This window comes from Heterodontus francisci, chromosome 2 (assembly GCF_036365525.1).
Source record: "Heterodontus francisci isolate sHetFra1 chromosome 2, sHetFra1.hap1, whole genome shotgun sequence".
NCBI classification, from domain to species: Eukaryota; Metazoa; Chordata; class Chondrichthyes; order Heterodontiformes; family Heterodontidae; genus Heterodontus; species Heterodontus francisci.
The window spans coordinates 84,449,569-84,465,499 of NC_090372.1; the positions used below are offsets into that span (position 1 = coordinate 84,449,569).

At 41.3% G+C, this 15,931-nt stretch overlaps 1 protein-coding gene across 1 annotated transcript in view; it reads left to right on the top strand.

Moving 5' to 3' along the window:
• ngly1 (N-glycanase 1) overlaps positions 1-15,931 on the top strand; it is a 106,896-nt gene that overhangs the window by 50,437 nt on the left and 40,528 nt on the right. The window contains exon 5 of the mRNA XM_068059858.1: positions 890-1,109. Within this exon, the coding sequence (XP_067915959.1) occupies positions 890-1,109 (220 nt within the window). The remainder of the gene's footprint in view (positions 1-889; positions 1,110-15,931) is intronic.

Below are 15,931 nucleotides of genomic sequence, written 5' to 3' on the forward strand. Positions count from 1 at the left end.
ATCCTCCACTATTAACATCATGGGGCTACCATTGACCAGAAACCGAACTGGATCAGCCACACAAATACTGTGGATACAAGAGCAGGTCAGAGGCTGGGACTGCTGCTGCAAGTAACTCGCCTCCTGTTTCCCCAAAGCCTGTCCACCATCTACAAGGCACAAGTCAGGAGTGTGATGGAATACTCTCTACTTGCCTGGATGGATGCAGCTCCAACAACACTCAAGAAGCTTGACACCATCCAGGACAAAGCAGCCCGCTTGATTGGCATCCCATCCACCACCTTCAACGTTCACTCCCTTCACCACCGACGCACAGTGGCAGCAGTATGTACCATCTACAAGATGCAGTGCAGCAACTCACCAAGGCTCCTTCAACAGCACCTTCCAAACCCACAACCTCTGTCATCTAGAAGGACAAGGGAAGCAGATGCATAGGAACGCCACCTGCAAGTTACCCTCCAAACAGCCCATTGTCCTGACTTGAAACTGTATAGCCATTCCTTCATAGTCGCTGGGTCGAAATCCTGGAACTCCCTTCCTAACAGCACTGTAGATGTACCTACACCCCAAGGACTGCAGCAGTTCAAGAAGGCAGCTCATCACAACCTTCTCGAGGGCAATTAGGGATGGGCAATAAATGCTGGCTTAGTCAGTGATGCCCACATTCCATGAGTGAATTTTTAAAAAATGGACAACCTGGAAGGGGTAGAGGCACCAATGTGGTGCTCAAGACCTCTGCCACTTCTGACTTAGATCGCAGGGAAATCTCCTCCTTGGTGTCTCCTGTAGCTGATCCTGTCTCTTGCTCTAGGAATATATTGCAAAAGTACTGAAATGCTTTGATATCATGAAAGGGGCTATATAAATGCAAGTTTTCTCTTTCTTACAGGGGCCACAGTAAACCTGGAGGACTTTTTGTTGTTGGAACTTCTACGGTGGTTTAAACAAGATTTTTTCCAATGGGTAGATTCTCTCCCCTGCAACAGCTGTGGAGAAGCAACACAGCCATCGGGTTCACTTCCACCATCCAGTGAAGATCTAAAATGGAGTGCTCAAAGAGTTGAAAATCATATCTGCAATAAATGTTATACCAGCAATAGATTTCCAAGGTATGCACCATCATAAAGCTACACAATTCACTTTTGGGCTTGTATGTTGCAATCCTGTAGTTGATTAGTAAGTCACTGTGTACTTTCTTTAAAGCTACTTTTGGACAGTAATTTCTCAAACTCATTCCTAACCATTCACGTCCTCAGCTAAAAAGTGCAGTGCTTAGTAATTTTTAAACATAAATACTTGAAGTCAGACTTATTTACCTCTGTTTCCTTTCTTTTTGCTATTTCAATTAAGGAAGGGTGATGTACCCTTGAGAGGATTGTTTTCATGGTCGAAGTAGTTTGTTACCCTTCACTAGTGTATGTTGTGACTTCCTTAATTGTTGGACTGGATATAAATGGCTCCCAGTAGTTCCAGAGAAACCAAGCGAGGAGAATATATATTTTTAAACCATGTGTATCTTTTGCCAGAGCTCTTCATTTTCTGCTGCATTATGCACTACTTTAATAGATCTGTGCTTATTTCAAAGGTACTCTCAGCATTCCAATTACCAATTTCATCACAACGCTGGGAATCTGAAATAAAAACAGAAAATGCTGGCAATACTCTGCAGGTCTGACAGAATCTGTGGAGAGAGAAATTGATGCTGCTAGACCTTTTGAGTATTTCCAGCATGTTCTGTTTATATGCCAACAATTTCATGGTGGTCTTAGATTTTTAAGTGTATAAAGTCTCAATTATCGTGCTCACCATCTAAAATGCTATTAACGTACGCACATACATGCATTTAGTGCAGAAATGTACTTTGTTCAAAAGTAAATGAAAGGTTTCATAGTTCACACAACTTTTTAAATGAGCAACTATTAAACCAGTTTTTTTTAAAAACTTACCAGCACAAGCAACAATTGAAGCAAAATTTTCTAACCCATTGCATTCTTCATCATAAACTTGAAAATCCTGGCCCCAAGCAGACTACATTTTACTGAGTTGGTGATACCATATGAACCAGAGCCAAGATATCATGATTAGGAAGACTGTACTGACAACTTTGCTCTCAGTATATTGTAATTTGCTATTTCACAACGGGATCATAAAGTTAATACTTATCAGTTGTTGAGTTGCTTCTACTTGTACAAATTCACTCACAATGATCATATATTGGAAGCTTCTGTATAGCAAGTGCAGACATTACAGTGGGACTCCACCCTACGAAGGTAAAGCAAATGAGCATCCATTCAGTAGATCATACAATCTGTAGTACATTTTTCAATTTTTCTCTTTTTTTTTTCCAGTTCATATATAGAAAGAACAGGAAATGCTGGCATCAGCCTTTGATAAATCTAGTGGGTGCTACTATATTGTGTTGCTAAATTGTAGAAAAAGTATAAATGTTGAATAAACTGTAGGAGTTCTCATGTATTAAGTAGTAATGACCAGCTGATGAGCATATGAAAGTGAACATAAGAAATAGGAGCAAGAGTAGGCCATTTAGCCCTTCGAGGCTTCTCCACCATTCACTAAAATCATGACTGATCATCTACTTCAATTCCACCTTCCTGCACTATCCCCTTATCCCTTGATTCCCTTAGTATCCAAAAATATATTGATCTGTCTTGAGCACACTCAATGCCTGAGCATCCACAGCTCTCTGGGTAGGGAATTCCAAAGATTCACAACCCTTTGAGTGAAGAAATTTCTCCTCAATCTCTGTCCTAAATAGCTGATCCCTGGTCCTGATTCTATAAGCCCTAGTTCGAGCCAGCGGAAACAATCTCTCAGCATCTACCCTGTCAAGCCCTCTTTTCTTTTTTTTTAAAAAAGTAAAAATTGGCATTTCAATGAGATCACACATTCTTAACTCCAGAGAATATTGGCCCATTCTACTCAGTTTCCTCATAGGACAGCCCTCTCATCCCATAAACCAAGAGATGAGTCTAGTGAAACTTTATTGAATGCCCTCTAAGGCAAATGTATATTTCCTTGGGTAAGGAGGCCAAAACTGTACACAGGCTTTGGTCTCTCAAAAGCCTTATATAATTATAGAAAGACTTTCTTATTCTTACTCCAAACCCCTTGCAATAAAGGCTACCATAACATTTGCATTCCTAATTGCCTGCTGTTCCTGCATGTTAACTTTTTATGACTTGTGTACAGATACCCAAATCCTTTTGAATACTAGCACTTAGTAGTTTCCTTTATTAAAAAAAATCCTCCTTTTCCATTCTTCCTACCAAAGTGGATTACATCACATTTCCCAACATAATTCTCAGTCTGCCATGTTCTTTCCCACTCATTTAACCAGTCTATGTTCCTTTGCAGCTTCTTTGTGTCCTCTTCATAGCATGCTTTCCCACCTAGTTTTGTATCTCAGCAAACTTGGATATGTTGCACTCTGGTCCTTCAGCTGAGTCATTGATATAGATTGTGAATATCTGAGGCCCAAGCACTGACCCTTGTGACACTTCACTAGTTATACCCTGCCATCCCAAAAATGTCCCGTTTGTTTATACTTCGTTTTCCGTCTGTTAACCAATCATCGCTAATATATTACCCCCAATCCCATGAGCACTAATCTTGTGTAAGAACCTCTTGTGTGGCACCTTATCAAATACCCTCTGAAAATCCAGATACATTATATCCAGTGGTTCCCCCTTATCTACCCTGCTAGATACAGTTCAAAAGAAACTGATATGTTAGTCAAAAACACTATTTTTCCTTTCATAAAACTTCAGATTCTGCCTAATTATATTGTGATTTTTCAAGTACCATGTTATCCTGTCCCTAATATATTCTAGCATTTTCCCTACTATTGATGATAGGCTAACTAGTCTATAGTTCCCTTTTTTTTCTTTCTCCCTCACATCTTGAACAGCGAGGTTCATTTGCTACCTTCCAATCTAGGGAGACTGTTCTAGAATCTAGGGAATTCTGGAAGATCAAGATCAATGTATGCATTATCTCTGAAGCCATCTCTTTTTTTAAACCCTAAGATTTAGGCCATATTGTTTTGGGGATTAGTCAGCTTTTAGCCCCGTTAATTTCTCCAATACTTTTTATTTACTAATATTCATTACTTTAAGTTCCTCACTCTCCATTAGACCCTTGGTTCCCACGATTTCTGGTATGTGCTTTGTGTCTTCTAGTGTGAAGACTGATACAAAATATTTGTTTAACATCTTTGCCATTTCCCTACTCCCCATTATAATTTCTCCTCTCTTTGCCACTAAGGGGCTCAAATTGCTATTCTTTTCCTTATTACAGGATTGTAAAAGCTCTTGCAATGTTTTTATATTTACTCTCATTCTATTTTCTCCCACTATTAATTTCTTGACCATCCTTTGCTGATTTTTTTTAAAACCTTCCCAAACCTCAGGCTTACTATGGCAAAATTGTAAGCCTGTTTTTAATCCAATACTATCCTTAACTTCTCTAGTTAACCATGGTTGTACCACTTTTCCAGTGGAATTTGCATTCCTTAAATGAATAAGGAATAAGAATAATGAATAAGGCGCAGTGGTTAGCACTGCTGCCTCACAGCTCCAGCGACCCGGGTTCGATTCCGGGTGCTGCCTGTGTGGAGTTTGCAAGTTCTCCCTGTGTCTGCGTGGGTTTTCTCCGGGTGCTCCGGTTTCCTCCCACAAGCCAAAAGACTTGCAGGTTGGTAGGTAAATTGGCCATTATAAATTGCCACTAGTATAGGTAGGTGGTAGGGAAATATAGGGACAGGTGGGGATGTTTGGTAGGAATATGGGATTAGTGTAGGATTAGTATAAATGGGTGGTTGATGGTCGGCACAGACTCGGTGGGCTGAAGGGCCTGTTTCAGTGCTGTATCTCTAAACTAAACTAAACTAAAACATATATTTGTTGAGAATTATGAGTTATTTCTTTCAATGCTTAAATACTTTCATGTCTTTTAATCTAATTTCCCAATCTACCTTGGCCATCTTGCCCCTCTTAGCTCCTTAATTGGCTTTTTTTTCAGGCTAGTTTCAGACTTAACTACATCCCTTTCAAACTCTATGAAATTTATCATATAATGATCAGTCTTCCTCTGAGAATCCATGACTATAAAATTACTAATTAACCTTGTCTCATTACAGAATACCAGACCTAAAAGAGCCTGTTCGCTAGTTAGTTGCTCAATGTATTGTTTTACTCATCACGGCTATTTCTTCACACATTTATCTTCACCCTTGCTCTCAAAAAAACTATCACTGTCGTTCCCTGAGACAACCCCCCATATTTGCTCCCTTACATCTGATGGTTACAAGCTTGAGCATCCTCGCTTTCTACTTGGCCCCTTAAAGTTCATTTTGTCCATGAGATCTACCTCCTCCTCTTGGTTTCCACTTCCCAATCAACTGGTAACTATCCAGTTAATTTTTCTGCTCCCCATGTTGGTAGATAATTGTCAGTGGTTGCATATCAAGAGACACTTGTAAGGGCACTCCCCTTCAAAACTGCATTTATCACCCACCTTTAGGATTTTTTTTTAAAGCCTCAAACCTTCAAAACCCTTCTGTTATGAGCAACTCCACAGCCAGGGGAAACATCCTGTAACCTGTTGAGCCCCTTAAGAATTTTGTATGTTTCAATGAGATCACCACTCATTCTTAAACTCTGGGAATATAGGCCTAGTCTACTCAATCTCTCCTCCTCAGACAATCCCCTCATCATAAGAATCAGTCTAATGAACCTTTGCATTCCCTCCAGGCAAGTATATTCTTCCTTAAGTAAGGAGACCAAAACTACACAGTACTCCAGTTGTGCTCTCACCAAGGCCCCATGTAATTACAATTAGACTCCTTTACTCTTGTATTCGCAAACATTTTGATGAACATACCATTTGTTTTCCTAATTGCTTGCTGTACCAGCATGTTCACTTTCTGTGATTAGTGTACAAAGATACCCCAGTATCCACATAACACGATTTCCCTTTCATACAACGTTTTGACTCTGCTCAATCATATGATTTTCTAAGTGCTCTGTTACCATGTCCTTCAGAATAGATTCTAAAATTTTCCTTTCTTTGAATAGCAGGGTTATTTGCTATCTTCGAATCCACAGGGGCTGTTCCAGAATTTAGGGAATTCGGGAAGATCAAAAACACAACATTCACTATTTCTGTAGCCACCTCTTTTAAAACCCTGGGATGTAGGCCATCAGGTTATGGGGATTTATCAGCAAGTTCAGAACGGGATAATTATTAACATTTTTAAGACTTACTCACTAAATAATGAATAATTGTCGTTATTTTGGAAGCAGAAATCAAAACTGGGAATTCTTATAGTAGTGATGTTTGTGATTTCAGTTTATTTTTGCATTTTATTTAAGATAGTTTAACTTGGTTTGAGTTATTCTGTAGTTGTATGCAAATTGATTCAATTTTAAAAAAAATACTGCAACGTCAGCAGGAATGGTGTTTAAACGGTTTTGTAGTATAAGGGTATCAAAGGGTAAGTATGGCTTTTGAAGGAGACACACAGGCTAATGTAGTGTGTGTATATAGTAACTATACAATAAAGATTAATATTTAAACAATACAGTCCAAGAACCTGTCTGGCTAGACTCTATACGGTGGCAACATAAAGAACCAAATATATAACATGGTGAACAGCACTGGGATTGAAGTCCTATAGCCAGAAGAGAAAATTTGAAGCAGCAATCATTGTTCAGCCAGAAGAGAAGAAACTTTAGAACAAGTAGCTAAAGAGAAAAAAAACAAACTTCATACAGTAGAAGGCAGAGGAAAGCTCCATAGAATGTAAGCAATCGGTTGAGTCATTGTGCTGCCGATCAAGAAATCTCGCTTTGAAAGAAAAGCCTTTGAAAAGCTGAAAAAATTTATTTTCTAAAGACTCCGTGTGTGAGCGAGAGAGAGAGAAAGAAAGGGGAAAACCTAATCCCTCACTCAGGTTGAACGCAAGGGCAAAGAACGGGAAAACCCTGAAAAGTGCATGAACTGGAAAAAAAGTTAGGTAGTTAAGAGAAAAAAGCGCGGGAATCCACTGGACACAGCAGAATCTCCATTCATGTAGCTAAGGTGAAGAGAAAAAAAATTAAAGCAGTCAAGCTTGAACAAAATAAATAAACTCTAGCTTAAAAAAAGCAACTGGAACTGTCTATCGAACAACTCTGTCAAGTCGAATAGGCAGCTGTGTAAACATTTCAGTGAACTGCAGAAAGAAAGGGGAAGTCCCTACTAGAAACCTATAAAACAAACAGAGAACACTGTCAAGCATCTGCTATACTCCATCAAAGCAAGCTAGCCTGAAAAAAAATTTCTTAAAGGGGAACACTCTTAAAAAGCTCCTAATTTTTTTTTAATGGATCAAAATTTGGGAGTGTTAGAGAGTTTCAAAAGTCACGAGGGATCCAATCAGACTCAAAACAGTGTACTATGGAGGAAAAGGTTCCTCGGATATAGAATTTCATCGATATTGGACAGCAAGTTCAAAACGGAACAAGTGAATACATTTATATTTAATTGGTGCTGTAGCTGATATAATAAGACAATGTATTGGTGAAACATCAGCCAAATTTGACAAAGTCTTAAAAGCTTGTGATTCCTACTTCAATTTACACAGCAATAACAGACCAATCCTGTGAAGTGAGAAAAGACCTTGGTTGAGGAAACATCCTGTAATTGTGCAGTTCCTTCACCAGAGGCCTTGGCAAGAGGCACCAGGAAAAAAGGTGCACTGAGGGGGGGAGAGCGAAAGAACCCTTAAACCCTGCCAGCACTGTGGTACAAAAACTTCCCACATGCGTGAACAATCTCCCGCCAATAGAGCAGAATGCTTTTATTGCAGAAAAATAGGACATACAAAGAACAAAGAAAATTACAGCACAGGAACAGGCCCTTCGACCCTCCAAGCCTGCACCAATCCAGATCCTCCATCTAAACATGTCGCCTATTTTCTAAGGGTCTGTATCTCTTTTCTTCCTGCCCATTCGTGTATCTGTCTAGATACATCTTAAAAGACGCCATCGTGCCCGCATCTACCACCTCCGCTGGCAACGCGTTCCAGGCACCCACCACCCTCTGCGTAAAGAACTTTCCATGCATATCCCCCCTAAACTTTTCCCCTTTCACTTTGAACTTGTGTCCTCTAGTAATTGAATCCCCCACTCTGGGGGAAAAAGCCTCTTGCTAGTCACCCTGTCTATACCTCTCATGATTTTGTACACCTCAATCAGGTCCCCCCTCAACCTCCGTCTTTCTAATGAAAATAATCCTAATCTACTCAACCTCTCTTCATAGCTAGCGCCCTCCATACCAGGCAACATCCTGGTGAACCTCCTCTGCACCCTCTCCAAAGCATCCACATCCTTTTGGTAATGTGGCGACCAGAACTGCACGCAGTATTCCAAATGTGGCCGAACCAAAGTCCTATACAACTGTAACATGACCTGCCAACTCTTGTACTCAATACCCCGTCCGATGAAGGAAAGCATGCCGTATGCCTTCTTGACCACTCTATTGACCTGCGTTGCCACCTTCAGGGAACAATGGACCTGAACACCCAAATCTCTCTGTACATCAATTTTCCCCAGGACTTTTCCATTTACTGTATAGTTCACTCTTGAATTGGATCTTCCAAAATGCATCACCTCGCATTTGCCCTGATTGAATTCCATCTGCCATTTCTCTGCCCAATTCTCCAATCTATCTATATTCTGCTGTATTCTCTGACAGTCCCCTTCACTATCTGCTACTCCACCAATCTTAGTGTCGTCTGCAAACTTGCTAATCAGACCACCTATACTTTCCTCCAAATCCTTTATGTATATCACAAACAACAGTGGTCCCAGCACGGATCCCTGTGGAACACCACTGGTCACACGTCTCCATTTTGAGAAACTCCCTTCTACTGCTACTCTCTGTCTCCTGTTGCCCAGCCAGTTCTTTATCCATCTAGCTAGTACACCTTGGACCCCATGCGCCTTCACTTTCTCCATCAGCCTACTATGGGGAACCTTATCAAACGCCTTACTGAAGTCCATGTATATGACATCTACAGCCCTTCCCTCATCAATCAACTTTGTCACTTCCTCAAAGAATTCTATTAAGTTGGTAAGACATGACCTTCCCTGCACAAAACCATGTTGCCTATCACTGATAAGCCCATTTTCTTCCAAATGGGAATAGATCCTATCCCTCAGTATCTTCTCCAGCAGCTTCCCTACCACTGACGTCAGGCTCACCGGTCTATAATTACCTGGATTATCCCTGCTACCCTTCTTAAACAAGGGGACAACATTAGCAATTCTCCAGTCCTCCGGGACCTCACCCATGTTTAAGGATGCTGCAAAGATATCTGTTAAGGCCCCAGCTATTTCCTCTCTCGCTTCCCTCAGTAACCTGGGATAGATCCCATCCGGACCTGGGGACTTGTCCACCTTAATGCCCTTTAGAATACCCAACACTTCCTCCCTCCTTATGTCGACTTGACCTAGAGTAATCAAACATCTGTTCCTAACCTCAACATCCGTCATGTCCCTCTCCTCGGTGAATACCGATGCAAAGTACTCGTTTAGAATCTCACCCATTTTCTCTGACTCCAAGCATAACATTCCTCCTTTGTCCTTTAGTGGGCCAATCCTTTCTCTAGTTACCCTCTTTCTCCTTATATATGAATAAAAGGCTTTGGGGTTTTCTTTAACCCTGTTTGCTAAAGATATTTCATGACCCCTTTTAGCCCTCTTAATTCCTCGTTTCAGATTGGTCCTACATTCCCAATATTCTTTCAAAGCTTCGTCATTCATCAGCAGCCTAGACCTTATGTATGCTTCCTTTTTCCTCTTAGCTAGTCTCACAATTTCACCTGTCATCCATGGTTCCCTAATCTTGCCATTTCTATCCCTCATTTTCACAGGAACATGTCTCTCCTGCACGCTAATCAACCTTTCTTTAAAAGCCTCCCACATATCACATGTGGATTTACCTTCAAACAGCTGCTCCCAATCTACATTCCCCAGCTCCTGCCGAATTTTGGTATAGTTGGCCTTCCCCCAATTTAGCACTCTTCCTTGCGGACCACTCTCGTCTTTGTCCATGAGTATTTTAAAGCTTACGGAATTATGATCACTATTCCCAAAGTAGTCCCCTACTGAAACTTCAAACACCTGGCCGGGCTCATTCCCCAACACCAGGTCCAGTATGGCCCCTTCCCGAGTTGGACTATTTACATACTGCTCTAGAAAACCCTCCTGGATGCTCCTTACAAATTCTGCTCCATCTAGACCTCTAACACTAAGTGAATCCCAGTCAATGTTGGGAAAATTAAAATCCCCTATCACCACCACCCTGTTGCTCCTACATCTTTCCATAATCTGTTTACATATTTGTACCTCTATCTCACGCTCGCTGTTGGGAGGCCTGTAGTACAGCCCCAACATTGTTACTGCACCCTTCCTATTTCTGAGTTCTGTCCATATTGCCTCACTGCTCGAGTCCTCCATAGTGCCCTCCTTCAGCACAGCTGTGATATCCTCTTTGACCAGTAATGCAACTCCTCCACCCCTTTTACCTCCCTCTCTATCCCGCCTGAAGCATCGATATCCTGGGATATTTAGTTGCCAATCATGCCCTTCCCTCAACCAAGTCTCAGTAATAGCAATAACATCATACTCCCAGGTACTAATCCAAGCCCTAAGTTCATCTGCCTTACCTACTACACTTCTTGCATTAAAACAAATGCACCTCAGACCACCAGTCCCTTTACATTCATCATCTGCTCCCTGCCTGCTCTTCCCCTTAGTCACACTGACTTCATTATCTAGTTCCTTACAGGCTTTTGTTACTACCTCCTTACTGTCAACTGACCTCCTCAATTGGTTCCCATCCCCCTGCCATATTAGTTTAAACCCTCCCCAACAGCGTTAGCAAAAGCACCCCCAAGGACATTGGTTCCAGTCCGGCCCAGGTGTAGACCGTCCAACTTGTAATAGTCCCACCTCCCCCAGAACCGGTCCCGATGTCCCAAAAATCTGAACCCCTCCTTCCTGCACCATCTCTCAAGCCACGCATTCATCCTGACTATTCTTTCATTTTTACTCTGACTATCACGTGGCACTGGTAGCAATCCTGAGATTACTACCTCTGAGGTCCTACTTTTTAACTTGGCTCCTAACTCCCTAAACTCTGCTTGTAGGACCTCATCCCGTTTTTTACCTATATCATTGGTGCCTATGTGCACAACGACAACTGGCTGTTCACCCTCCCCCTTTAGAATGTTCTGCAGCCGATCTGAGACATCCCTGACCCGTGCACCTGGGAGGCAACATACCATTCGGGAGCCTTGTTTTCGACCACAGAACCGCCTATCTACTCCCCTTACAATCGAATCCCCTACGACTATAGCCCTTCCAGAAAGATGTGTTAAAATAAAAGCTCGACTACCTCAACCGCTAAAGGAAAAGTCATTAAGAATAGAAAGGTAAATGTAGTTATGCAACCTCCTGCAGCAGACCAATCGAAATATTCTTGAGCGAAATCAGTGATCCGAAACCAGCATTTTGGTCAGCGGACATGTATGTTAACGGACATGTCACTAATTTCAAAGGCGACACCGGAGCAAGTGGTCCTGTTAGGTAAAGAACCGTGGCTATCCACACGCATTATGCAACCAACAGAAACTCAGTTATGTGGCCCAGAAGGTGTTGTACTTGAAGTAAAGGGGAAGTTACAAGTGACGCTTCAATATGAGGATAAGCAGATATTCGAAACACTGTCCTAAGCAATCAGGAGTTCACTCTTAAGTAGAAGGGCTTGTATTGAGCTTCATATTGTAAAGAAAGTTGAAGAAGATAAACAAGAAGAATCCAGGAACTAGGACAGAGGGAGAGCCCCCCCAACCTGACCTGAGCACTGCATAAAGTCTGGATTCCGCCAGAAAGCCCGCACAATACGGAGAGAACCCACGCAACACAGAACAGCCTGCCATGCCACTCAGACTACCAAAGCGCAAGAGAGAAATCCAGCAAGTTCCTACAGGAGTGCGACATAGACAGAGACATGTGAAGAAGCAAGTCCAACAAATATGTCAGGTACACAGACAAGATCAAAGAGAGCCACTATTTTTGACCCAATTCTCAACTAGACCGTGGGAACGGTTGGTGATGGATTTATTCTTTGAGGGAAGATCCTATCTAATTATTGTTGTTTGCTTTTCAAGATGGATTGAAGTTAAGCAGATATACGCAACAACTGCAGCAGTCATCACAGTTTTACAAGAAGTTTTCACAACACATGGTATACCTGATCAGATAGTTTCTGATAATGGACCACAATTTGCAATCGATTACTTCACACTTTGCAGAAGAATGTAGATTTGTTCACCTAACAAGGTCTCCTAAATATCCATAATCAAATGGAGAAGCTGAGTGAGCAGTTAGAACCATTAAAACTATGTTGATGAGAAATCAAGATTTCCAATTGGGATTACTCTCACACAGAACTACCCCATTATTGTGCAGATTAGTGTCATCAGCACTCTTAATGGCTTCGAACACAACTTCCAATTTTACTCAAGAAATTACTTCCAGGATTGCAAAACAAGGATTATCAGAAAGTACAAGATAAGAAAAGTCAAATCCAAACAAACAGATCCATAATTATAACAAAAGATACCGTACAGAAACCTGCCAAAGTTGTCAGAAGGCAAAAGGTATAAGTATGAGACCAAAATAGAGAAGGGGCAATTCTCCAGAAAGACGAGAATCAACAGCGATCTTATCTAGTGCAAACTCAAAAAGGCTGTATACGGAGAAGTGGAAGGAATCTTATTCCTTTTACATCAAAGACGTCAATCAGTCATACATTTAGACAGCTCAGATGATGTACCAAAAATTCAAAATGTACAAACCTCAAAGAAGGCTGTCCAAGTCAAGAAACAAGGGACCAGAGAAAGACCACCAATCTTACACATCTGGCGACAAGATCAGGGAGAGTTGTGAAGCCTCCTGATCGGTAGAATCTATGAAGCCAGAGGCTTGGGGGAAGATGGTGTCGCATGTAAATAAAAAAAGGTGAATGTATGTAAATATATATTGGGATAAATACCTGGGAGATGTTGTATAAGGGTATAAAAGGGTTAATCGTGAGAATGAAAGATTACTGCCCATCATGAACATTTACAGCGTCGCTTTTGAAGGGGACGTACAGGGTCGTGTGGAGTGTGTATAGTTACTATAAAGTAGAGATTAATGTTTAAATAATACAGTCTAAGAACTTGACTCTATATGGTGGCAGCATACACACCAGATGTTTAGAATTAGTTAATTTTTGGCCCACTTGAAAGGTTTTGAGGGCAGAACAGGATAGAATATGTACTACCAACATCACCACCTTATTTCACTGCTTGTGTATAGTCTTAACATGATTGCTATTGTAATTACAAAGATTCAATTCAAAATGTAGGGTAAGTTCAGAATTACAGCATTGCAGCCTCAGTTAGGTTCATCTATTTAGCAATGCATTTGTATTCAATATTTAGTACTACAATAGACTTGATAAAGTCAGCCCAATATATGTGCAGCTTCTTTTAAGTCAATACTTGAACAATGCTAACGTAAAAACATACAACCTCTGATAAAGTAACTGGAGTCCTTACAATTGTTTGACTACCCTGTAGTAATTTAAGCATGTTTTCTACAACAACAACTTACATTTATATAGCATCTTAAAGGAAAATGTCCCAAGGCATTTCACACCAGGCCAAAGATGGAGACATTAGATTGGGTGACTAAGAGTGACTATCAGAGGTGATAGATGTAGGCAGGGAACTGCAGAACTAGGGGCCTAAACAATTGAAGGCACTGCTGATGGGGAGAAAGGAGTGGGGGTGTCCAAGAGGCCAGAGGTGGAGGAATATCAAATTCTGTAGGTTATAGGGGTGAGGAGGTTACATGTATAGAGAGGGTTGAGACCATGGACAGATTTGAACATGATAATTTTAAAATCGAGGCAGGTTAGCGAGCATAGGAGTGATGGGTGATTAGGATATGTGCAGTAGAGTTTTGGATGAACTCAAGTTTATGAAGGGTGGAATATGGGAGGCCAGCCAGGCAAGCCTTGAAAGAGTCAAGTCTGGAAATGATATTAGCATGGATGAGGGTTTCAGCAGTGGATGGGATGAGGCGGGGGTAGAGATAGATGACAGAGCTGGAAGTAGGCACTTTTTTGTGATGGAGAGGCTATGTGGTCAGAAGCTCAGCTCAGACTCAAATAGGATGTTGAGGTTGCAAATAGGTCTTGTTCAGCCCAAGCGAGCTAACAGTTTATAGTGGTTCCGATGACAGTAGCTTTTCTTTTGCCTCTGTTTAACTGAAGAAAATTGCAGCCTGTCCACGATTGAATGTCAGACATATAAACTGACAAAGTAGAGTTAGAGAAGTAGAGCTAGGTTTTATCAGGGTGCATATGAAACCTGACATGTCTTCAGATGATGTCACCAAGGATTAGCTGTAGATAAGGAATGGGATAGACCTTTGGCAGTCTTCAAAGGTAATGAAGCTGGAATTGAATCATTGAAAGAGATTTTGACTATAATTGGTTTGGTTTGAGTTGAACTAAGTGAGGGCAGTCCTACTAAGGTGGACAATGGAGGAGGAATGTTGTAAGAGGATTACAAAGAATTAGGTAGAATATGCAGCACAGAAACAGGCTATTCGCCCAGCCAGTCCATGCTGGTGTTTATGCTCCACATGTGCCTCCTTCTGCCTTTCCTCATCTAACTCTTGCAAACATAAACCTCTCTTTCCTTCTCCCTTTTTGCTTGTCTAGCTTCCCCTTAAATGCACATATAGTACCTAAGAACATAGGAGCAGAGTGGGCCATTCTGCCTTTCGAGCCTGCTCTGCCATTCAATAAGATCATGGCTGATTTGGTTGTAGTCTCGACTCCACTTTCCTGTCTGCCCCCATAATCCTTGACTCCCTTGTCTATTAAAAATCTATCCAACTCAGCCTTGAATAAATTCAATGACCCAGCCTCCCCTGCTTTCTGGGGAAGTGAATTCTACAGACTAACGACCCTTTGAGAAAAAAAAAAATTCCTTATCTCTGTCTTAAAAGGGAGACCTCATACTCTTAAACTGTGCATTAGTTCTAGTCTCCACCACAAGAGAGTGTCATGCTAGGCCCCCACGTGCCAATGGTGAACATTGGTTTTAAACTGTTACTGGAGTGAAGAAAGGACTTGTTAAACAGATCCGCTGTGGCTGGCAAAGACATTTGCATGTTAACGGACGCTGATTGGAAGGACAAAGCACCATTCCTACAATGGACCTTGATCACCAGGTATTGTGTGTGAGAGGAGTATTCCAGAGACTGCTAAGGTGATGCAACCCAAGACGTGGTCAGACCAGTTAGTCACATGACTAACCTGCTTGGCAACCTGGGTTTTTCTGAATTGTACAAACAGTTTGAACTGATCTGTTTGCTCTTGGTCTGAGAAGATCTCTCCTGTCTTCTCCCCTGTCTTTCTCAAGCCTCTGAATCCACTGAAGATATATGAACCCTAAGAGAGAAAAGTTTCCTACAGCGAACAAGGTTTAAGAAGAATACTGGACCCAATGAAAAGTAAGATCTACTGACAATCAAGGACTATACAGTCAGCTCGAAGAACCGTAACAAAAACTCTTCAGATATTGTCTCAAACTTTCGACTTTATTTTTCTTCTCTTTTCTGTCTCTATTTGCATGCATATTGCATATGCATGCTTGCATGGGCGTGTCGTGTATCCATAGCCGTTAACCGAATTAAACTTAAATAAATTTCAACTTTTCTTCTTTAAACCTAAGAAAGCCTGTTTGTGCTGGTTTCTTTGCCTTATAATTGGAAAGTGATGAACAAGGATTCACCAAGGG